The following is a 12,532-nucleotide window of genomic DNA, read 5'->3' as shown; positions in this document are numbered from 1 at the left end:
TCTACCTAGTGTGAACAAAGCTTTTTCTATGGTACTTAAAATAGAAAAACAGAAGGAAGTTGTTATAGATCAGAACTTAGAGGTTGCTAACTATACAACACATAGGTATGGCAATGGAAATAGGAGTCAAAATTCTGAAGTTGAAAAGAAGGAGGATAAATACTGCAATAATTGTCACAAAACAGGACATATCAAGACTGAATGCTTCAAAATAATAGGATATCCTGAATGGTTTAAGGATCCTAGGAAAGGAAAATCTAAAGGTAGAGGGAATGGCACAAGGAATGGTTCACATGGAGCTACGAAAGTTAATATGGTGGAAAAGGAATATAAAGGGAATTCCCAAGACAAAGGTGGTACTCCTTTGGACAGTATATCAGATGAAGATATGAAGAGTAACGTGGACTCTAAAGCTATGGGACATATGATACAGGAGGTCTACAAGATGCTGAAAGGGAAAGGACAGCAATCAACAGATTTTTCTGCTTTTGCTGGGGTGTCTGGTAATGTGCTCACTTCACCTCAATTTTTTAATAAAGATTCAACATATTGGATATTAGATAGTGGAGCTACAAGTCACATGTGCTCTCAACTATCTTTATTCCATACATACAAAAAACTCAATAATAAAAAAACAGTAGCGATGCCAGATGGAAACACACGCTTTGTGGAAAATGTAGGAGAAGTTGCATTATCCCAGAATTTTCAGCTGCGAGGAGTTTTACATATACCAGCGTTTAAATACAATTTATTGTCCATAGGACAATTACTTAAGCAAGAAAGAATTGTTGTGATATTCTATTACAATTACTGTTATTTGCAGGACCTGGATACATGTAAAATAGTAGCAGTTGGATGGGCATCTGAAGGGCTGTATAAACTGGACAGCAGATCCTTTTCACCTTCAACATTACAGCAACATACTATCAAAGATAATGGCACTATTTTTTCAAGCTTTTCATCAACTTCAGCAAATAAAGGACCTGATGTTTGGCACCTGAGACTAGGACATGTCTCTGACGAGGTGATCAATCATATTCCAAATGTGTGTATTTCTGAAAGTAGCATTGTTTGTGATGTGTGTCCCAAGGCTAAACAACACCGTTTACCTTTCTCAAGTAGTTCAATTTCTACTACACAAAAGTTGCAGTTATTACATTTAGATGTATGGGGACCATATAGAATTTCTTCCAAAACTGGAGCAAATTACTTTCTTAGTGTAGTAGATGATTTTACAAGAGCAACTTGGGTGATTTTACTTCAACAGAAAACACAAGTTCCTAATGCTATAGATGTTTTGATCAATACAATTGAGAAACAATTTGATACACAGGTCAAAATGGTGCGCAGTGATAATGGAACTGAGTTTATAAACTCGCAATGTAAAGATTTGTTTCAAAAAAGAGGAATCATTCATCAAAGATCGTGTGTCTATACCCCACAACAGAACGGGGTTGTTGAACGAAAACACAGACAACTTTTAAATATTGCAAGAGCTTGTTTATTTCAAGCCTCTTTGACTACTGATTTTTGGGGTGAAGCTATACTCTTAGCAGCTATGATTGTGAACGTACTTCCTGTGAAACAATTAAAATGGAAGACACCTTTTGAATTGTTACATGGACATGTACCAAATTATACTAATTTTCATCCCATGGGTTGTTTGTGTTATTATACTGATACTATCCCTCATAGGGACAAATTCTCACCTCGAGCCCATAAAGCAATTTACATGGGATTTTCTTGTGGTCAAAAGGGCCATAAAGTATTGAATCTTGAGACTAATCAACTCCATACAAGCAGAGATGTCATATTCAAGGAAAATATATTTCCTTTATCCAAGAATACTTTTAATCAAGTGGGACCAAATGTCTCAAGTGGTGTTAATGCACATCATGGTGAGCCATTTGAGGTGGAAAAGCAAAATGGGATAAATAATTTCACTCATAAAGAGAATGGAGTGGTTGAAAATGGAGTTGAAAATGGGTCACATGAAATTAATAATGACAAAAATAGTAACATTGATACTTGTGGAAGAGAAGCACATGGGACTAACAACAATATTAATGATGTATCTGCAAAAGAATCTTGCATTGGGACAGGTACACAACAAAGAAGGACATCTGGTAGACTTGTGACTCAGCCCACATGGATGAAAGACTTTGTATGTCATACAAAGACTACAGAAAATAAAACAAATATCCTATCTGTACCTGAGTTAACTCATTTTTCCTCTGATCATTTGAATTTTGTTCTTAATGTTTCTCTTGAGAAGGAGCCAAAATCATATGCAGAAGCTTGCAAAGATCAGAGATGGGTAGAAGCGATGCACAAAGAGCTTGAAGCGCTTGATCAAAATGAAACTTGGTTTTTTGCTAATCTCCCTCCAGATAAAAAATGCATCGACTCAAGATGGATATTCAAGATAAAGTATCAACAGAACGGACAAATTGACCGGTTCAAAGCTCGATTGGTGGCAAAAGGATACAATCAAACTCTAGGCGTGGAATACCTTGAGTCGTTCAGCCCGGTTGCAAAGAACGTCACTGTGCGAGTATTGTTAGCTGTTGCTGTGGCAAAAAATTGGCCTTTACATCAAATCGACGTTAACAATGCGTATCTCCATGGTTTTTTGGAACAAGATTTGTACCTGACTCCACCTCCAGGTTACCAAAAATGTCCAAAAGGGAAGGTATGCAAACTCGTAAAGTCGTTATACGGTCTCAAACAAGCCGGAAGGCAATGGCATAAAGAAGTTTCCAGCAAATTGGTTGAGTTCGGGTTCAAACGGTCTTATCATGACCATTGTCTGTTCTCTAAACTCAACGATGATGGAGTTTCAGTGTTTCTGCTCATTTATGTCGACGACATATTAATCACAAGCTCTAAAGAGATACACATTGTAAGTGTAAAAAAATATCTCAATGATTTGTTTACAATTAAGGATTTAGGAGCGGTCAAATACTTTCTCGGAATTGAAGTGGCTCGTTCAGAATCAGGTACTTTATTATCTCAAACCAAGTATATATCTGATATCCTGAGTGATGCCGGAATGGAGAATGCAGTATCGGTTACGAGTCCTATGTCTCATGGTTTAGTTCTCACTGATCCAGGAGAATTATTAACCAATCCTGAAATATATAGAAGAATAGTCGGTCGGTTGTTATATTTGGGTTTTACCAGACCGGACATCACTTTTGCTAGCCAGCAACTAAGCCAATTTATGCAAAAACCAGCAAAACATCATTTGCAGGCAGCAATACATGTGTTGAAATACTTAAAAGGGACTATTGATTATGGTCTTTTTTATCATGTTCAAGTTGATGACCAGTTGAACATTACAGCTTATTGCGATGCGGATTGGGGTACATGTAAATCCACTCGGAGGTCACTGACGGGATATTGTGTTTTTCTTGGAAATTCTCTCATTTCTTGGAAAACAAAAAAACAGAATGTGGTGATTAGGTCATCGGCAGAGGCCGAATATAGAAGCATGGCACAAACGGCGTGCGAGGTGAAATGGGTTAATTACCTTCTTGAAGAATTCGGAATTTATAGCAAACAACCAATTCCGTTGTACTGTGACAATGAAGCAGCCATTGCCATTGCAAAGGACCCTGTTTTCCATGAAAAGATCAAGCATGTAGAGATTGACATTCATGTGGTAAGAGATCATATTTCAGCTGGTTTTATCAAAACACCACACATATATTCCCGAAATCAACTTGCGGATATATTTACGAAGCCTTTGAGTCATAGTCTGATGTTACCTTCAATCGTGAAAATGGGAGTCATAAGAACAAAGCCTCAAACTTCAGCTTGTGGGGGGGCTGTAAAAGATATTAAGTTACAAGCTGAAGTGTAGATTTGAGGATATGCCAGTTGGCAAATCTGTTAGACTTTATACTGAGTAGTTACCATATTTTACGGTTGATGAATAAGGCATGTTTACTTTACCTTTACCTTTTGTATATATAGACTTTTCTGTGTTCAATGTAAAAGGTAAGAGAGTATGAAATGCAATTACCAAATTCTTCTTCCTCTCCATTTGTTTTAATAGTTACGGATCGATTAGACGAGATTTGGAAGTTGGCTGCTTATTATTAGAATTATGGTTAGAACTTTGGTATTTCAATTGTAATATAATAGAGCTGGTAAATATATGTTGAGGTCCTAAGTATTGATTATTATCTTTCTATTTCACGCCCGATGCTGATTGAGGTCGTTTAGGGTCGGGTGTGACAGTTTGGTATCAGAGCTCTAGATTAAATTCTTCGAACCTAAGGTTGATAGTAATTGAGGAATATCGATATTTGGTGATAGCTAAGAAATAATCGATCGTAATTGCGGAATATGGATATTTGGTGCTAGTTAAGAAATAATTTGGAATTTTTTTGAGGATTGAGTAACTAGCTAATGAGGAGTAGAAATGAGATTTGATGGTTAATAAAATATTGGGTGTATGAAAATTAGCAAAGTATTTGATATTTGGTGATATGAGTTATGAGTAAGTCATAACTTTGAGCTAGAGATATAGAGAATTGTCTATATAGGTGCTGCTGGAAAATCAGATTTGTACCTGAATATTGTGATGCATTTTTCGACCAGATATAGGCCGAATCTTTCATAGAGTCCTAAATGAAAGTTCTTTATTGTTGTCTTACGTTTCCAGAGGTTTTTGAATCGCCTTAATCGCACTCCGTATGAAAAAGTTATGCTGGAAACGACATATGTTGGTCATTTTAGCTTTAAACCAGAATTTGGTTTTTGTTTGATTTTTCTCCTTAGTATGACTTGGAATTGATATTTGAGAGTTTAATAGTTGTCTGAAAAATATACGTATCTCAGATGTGAAGTAAGGTTAGGAGACTTTGAAATGATATGATGAGTTTTGAAGTTAATATATATGTGATTAAGAAAGCGAAAATGTGGAGATATCAATTAATTGTTTTGGAGGTTGATTAATTGGAGATTATGATATGAGTTTAATAAGTTATGAAATTTTAATTTGAATAAATGATATCCGAATTCAAGTGCAGATCTATTGTTGAATTTTATCGGGTTGAGGTTTAGAATTATTGAGAGTTATATAAATGATGTTTAGAGTGATACCAATATTAGTGATCAATGGGAAGTAAAGTGGGAGAATATATTAGAGTTCATGATTTGATGATTAAATGTGAAAATTTGGTAAGCTTAAATATTTGAGGAAATATTTAAGATATGAATTTTGAGGACAAATTTTGCTGATCTTAAGCACAGTTTGAGGTATGAAATTAAGAGATAAATATGAAAGAAGTTATTTTTATTTGAAGTTTGTGTGATTATGGTTTAAGTTTATATAAGGATGAAATTGAGTGTTTATAGGTCAAATAAGAAAACCGAATGATATTATAGATTTATTGACTTTTATGGGTGGAAAGATATTATTTGTGTTTGGAAAAGAAAAGCATATCAGCTTGATTGATTTTGATGAGTTAAATGGAGAATTATAAGAGTGATATTAATATTAAGATTTTATGGAAATGAGTCTTATTGATAGGAAATTGTATCATCATAATGATGTTTATATTGGTGATGTTGATGTTGAGGTTTATGAAATGACTCCTATAAGAGTGATGATGATGTTGATGCTAATGATTGAAGATTATAATATAAATAAGGATTGGAGTGAAAAATTATAGATACAAGTATTGTTATTATGATGAAATATGATAATAGGTGTATGCTGTTTCTTGATTCGGATTATTTGAAGTTTAAGAAAAATATAATATCGTATATACGATATTAGCGGTTCAAAAGTGATATTTTTGAAGTCTATAGAAATTGGAGATAGGTTAAATATATATTTGATATATATATATGCAGTTGATGGAATCAATTGTGATTTCAATTTATTAAAGTGAGATTTGGTGTAGATTAGGAAAATACGAATATAAAGTGTATCATAAATTGAATATATGATATTTGAAGTTTTATTGTAGATTTATTGGTGATGGAATTGAGGTTGAAGTTTAGAGTTACTAAGAGTTATACTTAAATGAGTGTTATAAAGATGTCGATATGGATAAATGAAGAAGTTAATGGAAGGAAACATCAGAATCTGTAGTCTTATGATGATTATGAGGAATCTTGATAATGTGAAATAATTTTGTGATATTGGAGATTATTTGAGGAAAAGAATTTAGATTAGAGAATGTGAATTTTGAGGACGAAATTTTCTTAAGGTGAGGAGAATTGTCACGTCCGTGTCTAAATTTCTAGAATTTATACCTTGATAGTAATATATATTATAATTATTAGGTGTGATTTTTATTTGGTGTTACGGGAAAAATTTGGAGTTCATTTGATGATTGTAGGTATAAATTAAAAATTTAGAATAATTTTTAAAAAATTATAGAAAGATGGAGGATCAAACATGATATTTGCCAAACTTTTTCTCAAATATTCTAGATGATATGCGATCATCATCCTCATCTATATCTATTATCTTTTCTTTTTCTTTTTCAATTCCTTTTTAAAATTTATCAATTTTTTTGAACCATTTTTTCACCGTTTCTTTGATTTACGGAGAATCGACCGTCCGAATCATTTGAAATTGGAACCATAGCATCCTTATGCATAGATCTAAGTTCTAGCCGAAGAGTTTTTGAGTTTCGGCTGTATTTGGAGGGAAATATCTTAGACAGAGTTTAGAGACGAATTGAACGGAGTTGTGGTCTTTAATTAGTAGCCAATGTAAGTAACTATCAACTATATTTTGAGTTTTATGTATATAGATATATATATAATCAAAGAATTTTCAGAAAGTGATATTTTAAGGTTATGCAGGAATTTTGTAAATCGGGGTTTTTCACGATTTTGCTTTTTATTGTGAAATTATGGTTCAAATGAAGCTATTGATTATGCTTCTATGTGAATTTCAGATTTTACTTGATTATGTTGATTTAAGGCTTAATTTGGTTGATTTACATATATACATATATGTTTTTGGTTTCAATGTATATATATATATATTGAACAAAATGAATTTGATGGTTTCTTACGAATTGTTTTTGGATTGAGAAATCTGTTGTGGTTATTATTGTTATTATTTTGGATTGAAGTCCAAATATGATTTTTATGATACAATTGAAGCCAAATGATTTTTTGTTATCAAATAGTTTGGAATTTGATTGTGAAATGATATTTGAGCACGTTATGATTTTATGATTTTATATCCATCGAGAGTTATCCGGATCGGTGGTTCCATATTTGAAGACCATGTTCGGTGAGGGACATGGCCTGTGTACATAGTCTGAAAGACCTATTGGGTATGGCAAAGAAGTGTTGGGTAAGACCATATGGGATAGGCAATGTTAAGAGACGTCTCGACTATATATGTGGTTATGGATTGATACTTAAGGGGAGAAACTCGAGGATGGATACAATGTTTTAAGTTCATTTGAATTATGTTTTCGGTTATGATTGATTTTGATATAAGGTTTTACGTTTGATTAAATACGAGTTGGTTTGATAAAACACTTATTTGATTATAATATTTTATAAGGTTTTGAACTCAAGAATGGATACAAGATTATATATTTTTATGGTTTTGGTTTACTACTTTGACTATATATGAACTTAAGTTTTGAGTATATTTTATAAGGTTTTGATTAAATCCCTTTATCAATGTATATGTGTAGCTATGTTAAGTAGAATTTGGTTTTTGTAGCTGATAGTTTCTTACTGAGATTTTTGTCTCACGTTTTTAAATGTTTTAATGTTTTTAGGTGAGAAAGTACAGGATATAGAGAAGGTTGCCGATCGATTAGACGAGATTTGGAAGTTGGCTGCTTATTGGGTAAATTTCATCTATGGTGTACAAACTTTACCCTAAATCACACTTTGGTGTACAAACTTCAATTTGTCACACTAATATATACGTACTTAGGGGTGACCTCCCACTGTGGTGTACAACCGGTAAAAATGACCGGTCAACGCTCAGTCAACGCGCAACCTAAGCTTTGACCGGTCAAAAAGTCAAAAAAATTCAAAACTTAATATAAAATTACTTTTATACCCATATCTCTCCATCTATTCATTTTCTTCCCTCTATTTCTTTTTCTATCTTCAAATTTCTTTTTCTATCTTCAAATTTCTCTCTCTAACTTTTCTCGTAGGCATATCCTTAACATCAGTTACTTGAATAATGGAATTAACACCTCCTAGAATTAACAACTCTTGAAATTAACTCTCTCCCTCTCCATCACTTTGTCTACAATGGATGTTTACGCGGAGCTTTTAATCCATGGAGATGCTTATAATTCCAAGCAGAAGCAGAAATCTCCTGTTCATAAAGACGGAGGAACAGATGCTAAGTGGAATCATACATTCAAATTTACGATTCACGAATCTTCCGCTCAGGATAACCGCCTTACTTTACAGATCAAGCTTATCTCCGATCGGAGCCTCGGCGATAAAGAAATCGGTGAAATCCATGTGCCGATTAAGGAGTTGTTGGATAACAAAGCCGGAGATGGAATTGTAAGCTATATCGTAAGGCTTCCGAACGGTAAGAGAAAAGGTACCGTGAAATCCATGTACCGTGAATTTCTCTTTTAAATTCGGTGAAAATTTCGAGGCTCCGATGAAGCAGGAGAAAGCCAAAAGAAGAGAGAAGAGACTCAGAGAGAGCAAAGAGTAAAGACCCATTTTACTAGACTCTGTGTTTGAGATGGTGAGGAAGGGGAGTGAAATGGGTTTTTATTTATAGGGAAAATTTGGGTTTAGAGATTGGGAATTGGGTTAGAATTTTGCCATGCTTATAAATAAAAATGGTACTGGGTTATAATCGAAGTTCAAAGAAATGTAAAGAGAAGTTCAAAGTACTGGTATCTTCTCTTGAATTCGACATCTTCATCATCGACGTCCTCAGACATGGAAATTCAAGTGCGGAGGAAGAGGAAGTGGAAGGATTTCTTTGAGCGGCTAATGAAGGAAGTTATACACAGACAAAAAGATATGCAGAATAAATTCTTAGAAGCAATTGAGAAAAGGGAACATGAGAGAATGGTGAGGGAAGAATCTTGGAGAATGCAGGAAATGTCAAGAATTAATATAGAACACGAAATCTTAGCCCAAGAAAGATCTATGTCTTCTGCTAAAGATGCTGCAGTTATGGCATTTTTACAAAAGTTATCTGAGCAGCAAAATCGATTGTGAATTTCTATGCAAACATGTTTATTTGTTTGTGTATTTGTTAGATCAATTATATTATGTGTTGAAGAGATGGTACTGAGTTTTTTTTATTGTGTTTCCATGCATTGATTTTCATTAGAGAAGATAGAGAGAGAAAGAGAGGGAAGGAAGAAGATGAATAGATGGAGAGATATGGGTATAAAAGTAATTTTATATTAAGTGTTGAATTTTTTTGACTTTTTGACCGGTCAAAGCTTAGGTGGCGCGTTGACTAAGCGTTGACCGGTCATTTTTACCGGCTGTACACCACAGCGGGAGGTCACCCCTAAGTACGTATATATTAGTGTGACAAATTGAAGTTTGTACACCAAAATGTGATATAGGGTAAAGTTTGTATACCATAGATGAAATTTACCCGCTGCTTATTATTAGAATTATGGTTAAAACTTTGGTATTTCAATTGTAATATAATAGAGCTGGTAAATATATGTTGAGGTCCTAAGTATTGATCATTATCTTTCTATTTCACGTCCGATGCCGATTGAGGTCGTTTAGGGTCGGGTGTGACATTTTTTTTTTTTTGAAAAGCAGTTTTTTCAAACAGCAAATAGCAACAGTAAACTGCAACATCAAACAGCAAACCGTAACAGCAAACAACAAACAGCTTAAACAAACGGACCCTTAGAGTCTGTTTATCTGTTGTTTTCTATTTGTTTTTTATTACGGTTTGTTGTTTTCTGTTTTAAAATGCTATTTTTCCAAAAAAAAAAGCAGAACAGAAAATGTCTAACCAAACACCTAAAACTTACATTTTTAAAATGAAAAGGCATAAGGTCGAAAAACAGCAACCAAACACCCCCTTAAAAGTCTTCGTTTTGGAGTGATAAAGCAAGTAGAGAAAAGAAAATGAGTAACAAACAGCTCCATACTGTAAAAGTGTTTGGAATTTTCTCTTTCTGTAAAAATGAGTAAAATTCAGTATCACTATATTTATAGAGGTCTAATTTTTTTTAGGTGCAATCCGAATTTGTAATTTCTAACGTTTATAGGAGTAATTTAACATTAAACGTTTAAAACTTACAATTTTATCTCTCATATTGACAGTTAAGAAGTAATGCTTTTAAATTTGTATAAAATACATTATTTTTTTCACGTCTAATTATATGTTGAACGTATATGTGAAATATAAATGACGAAATTCATAATTGAGAACAATTTGATCAATTTATCTACTCTATGGATAAAATTGATCTTCATTGCCAACATAACGGATAAAATTCCATTTTATAAACGTATCCCCATTTTTACACCTACTACGTAAATTTCTTATATAAATTCATAAATTCATATATAAATATTTGCACAAAATTCATACATATATAAATATTTGCATAATCTAGATCATAATTATGCAAATTCCATTCAAAATACAAATAAAATATCCAAAAAAATTGAACCAATAAATAAATAAATAATAATTAATAAAAATCAACCCCAAAACTTCAAACTTGGAACGGCCATGGCCAATCCTTCAAATCCTCCTCTTGCTGAACCTTAGAACTCCGCCTCACACCACCACAACCTCCGCCGCCGCCATCACCGTCAACATAACCATAATACTTCAAGAAAAAAGCCAGCGTAAGCACAACCCACTCCAAACAGAAAATCAAGACACACAATCCACCGCCAAGTTTCAAAATCACTTCTCCATCTTCTTCCCTAACATAAGATTTCAATTTCCCCAAAAAATCCTCTGTTCTCGTGAAAATCAGCACCGAAATCGATCCCTGAAATATCGCCGTGAGCACAGTCGCCACCATGTGCGCAGCGTACCATCGATTTGTCCCCGATGAGGCAGCAGCGCAGCCGGAGACGGCGCCGGCGATTGTTACGATGTGGAGAAGAATTAGGAAGAATCCGCAGACGGATGGAACTAATCGGAGTGATAGGGTTAGGAAAATGCAGCTAGAGGCTGCGCCGAGAAGAATGTAGTTGCAGAGGAGGAAGAATTTGTGAGTCCGGTGGTGAGATTGAGAGATCGATTGGGGGTTTCCGAGTGTGATTGTACCCATTTTTGTGGAATTGAGATGAAATTGAGTTGAGATTGAGAGAATTGGGGGTTTTGGGGGTGTTTTTCAGTGGAGAAGAAGGGGGGGTTTGGGGGTGTTTATATATATATGAGAAAGTAACGGTCATATTGACCGGAGATTTATTTTATGTAACCGTTGAAGAAGACGATGATGAAGACGATGGGACCCAGTGACAGCGGTGGGGCTAACGGCTACTTATTTGAATAAAATAGCGTAAAAATGAAATTGTACGATAGCACTCAATTTTGTCTTACTTTTTTGGGTAAATTACACAAATAGTCATTCAGGTTTACTCATTTTTACACACATGGTGTTGAGCTTTACTCCTTTTTACTTTATGGTCACTAACTTTTTAAAAAGTAATATAAAAGTTTCCAATTTTAACTGAACTTTACTCAATTTTATCTATTTCAATATTTTAGCACTGAACTTCAATTGTTAAGAATATGACCACTGAACTTTACATTTTTAATACCGATAGCCACTCAACTTTAACTAACTCCTCAAAAACCGTTAACAAAAAAATATTCAAGAATTAAAGTTGTTCAGAACGACATTTACCATGAAATCACATTTTTTATTTGAATAAATTACACCTATAGCCACTGAACTTTATCCATTTTAACATTATTGTCACTGAACTTTAATTCTTAACGGTGTGACCATTGAACTTTACACTTGTTAACATCAGTGGCCACTCAATGCCTCAAAACGACCATTGACGGCCTCAAAATAAAAAATTCGAAGAGGTAATGATATTCTAAGGAACTTTAATTCTTGAAATTTTTTGTTTTGAGGTTATTTAGGTATTGTTTGGTTAAGATATATAGTGAATTTTTAGAGCGAGAAAACTCCAAAAAAACTCCAAAAAATGTGATTTTAGAAAATAAAAAATTTGGTAAATATTGTTTTGAACGACTTTAATTATTGAATATTTTCATTTTGAGATCGTTAATGGTCATTTTGAGAAGTTAGCTAAAATTGAAAAGCCACTAATATTAAAAAGTGTTGGGTAATTAATTTATTAGTCCCTATATTTTGACAAAACACACTGTTTAGTCCCTGTATTTTCAAAAACACATGGTAAGGTCCCTAACCTTTTTCTCAGTGAACTGTTTAGTCCTTCTGTCTGTTTGTTAGATTTTTTAAGGTTTATGACTTCGGAAATGACTAAATTATCCTTTACTATTTACCCTCAAACTTTAGAAGAGGAAATCCAATTTAGAAAAAGAAGTCGTTTGTATGGAGAACAAGAAAAAGAA

General features: G+C 33.7%; 1 protein-coding gene across 1 annotated transcript; it reads right to left on the bottom strand.

Annotated features, from left to right (window-relative positions):
* Positions 1 to 10,502: 10,502 nt before the first annotated feature.
* On the bottom strand, positions 10,503 to 11,328 carry LOC136230170 (uncharacterized). Its single transcript, XM_066019127.1, has one exon. It carries the CDS (start codon positions 11,250 to 11,252, stop codon positions 10,683 to 10,685), a length of 570 nt encoding a protein of 189 aa, XP_065875199.1. The 5' UTR covers positions 11,253 to 11,328; the 3' UTR covers positions 10,503 to 10,682.
* Between the last annotated feature and the right edge of the window lie 1,204 nt (positions 11,329 to 12,532).

Source organism: Euphorbia lathyris, chromosome 5 (genome assembly GCF_963576675.1).
Source record: "Euphorbia lathyris chromosome 5, ddEupLath1.1, whole genome shotgun sequence".
Lineage (NCBI taxonomy): Eukaryota > Viridiplantae > Streptophyta > Magnoliopsida > Malpighiales > Euphorbiaceae > Euphorbia > Euphorbia lathyris.
Note: the sequence above shows the minus strand (reverse complement) of the source record. Positions and strands in the feature narration are given on the sequence as shown.

What these genes read in the sequence shown, in the direction of transcription:
- LOC136230170 (XM_066019127.1), bottom strand. Translation starts at nt 11,252, where the DNA reads ATGGGTACAATCACACTCGGAAACCCCCAATCGATCTCTCAATCTCAC.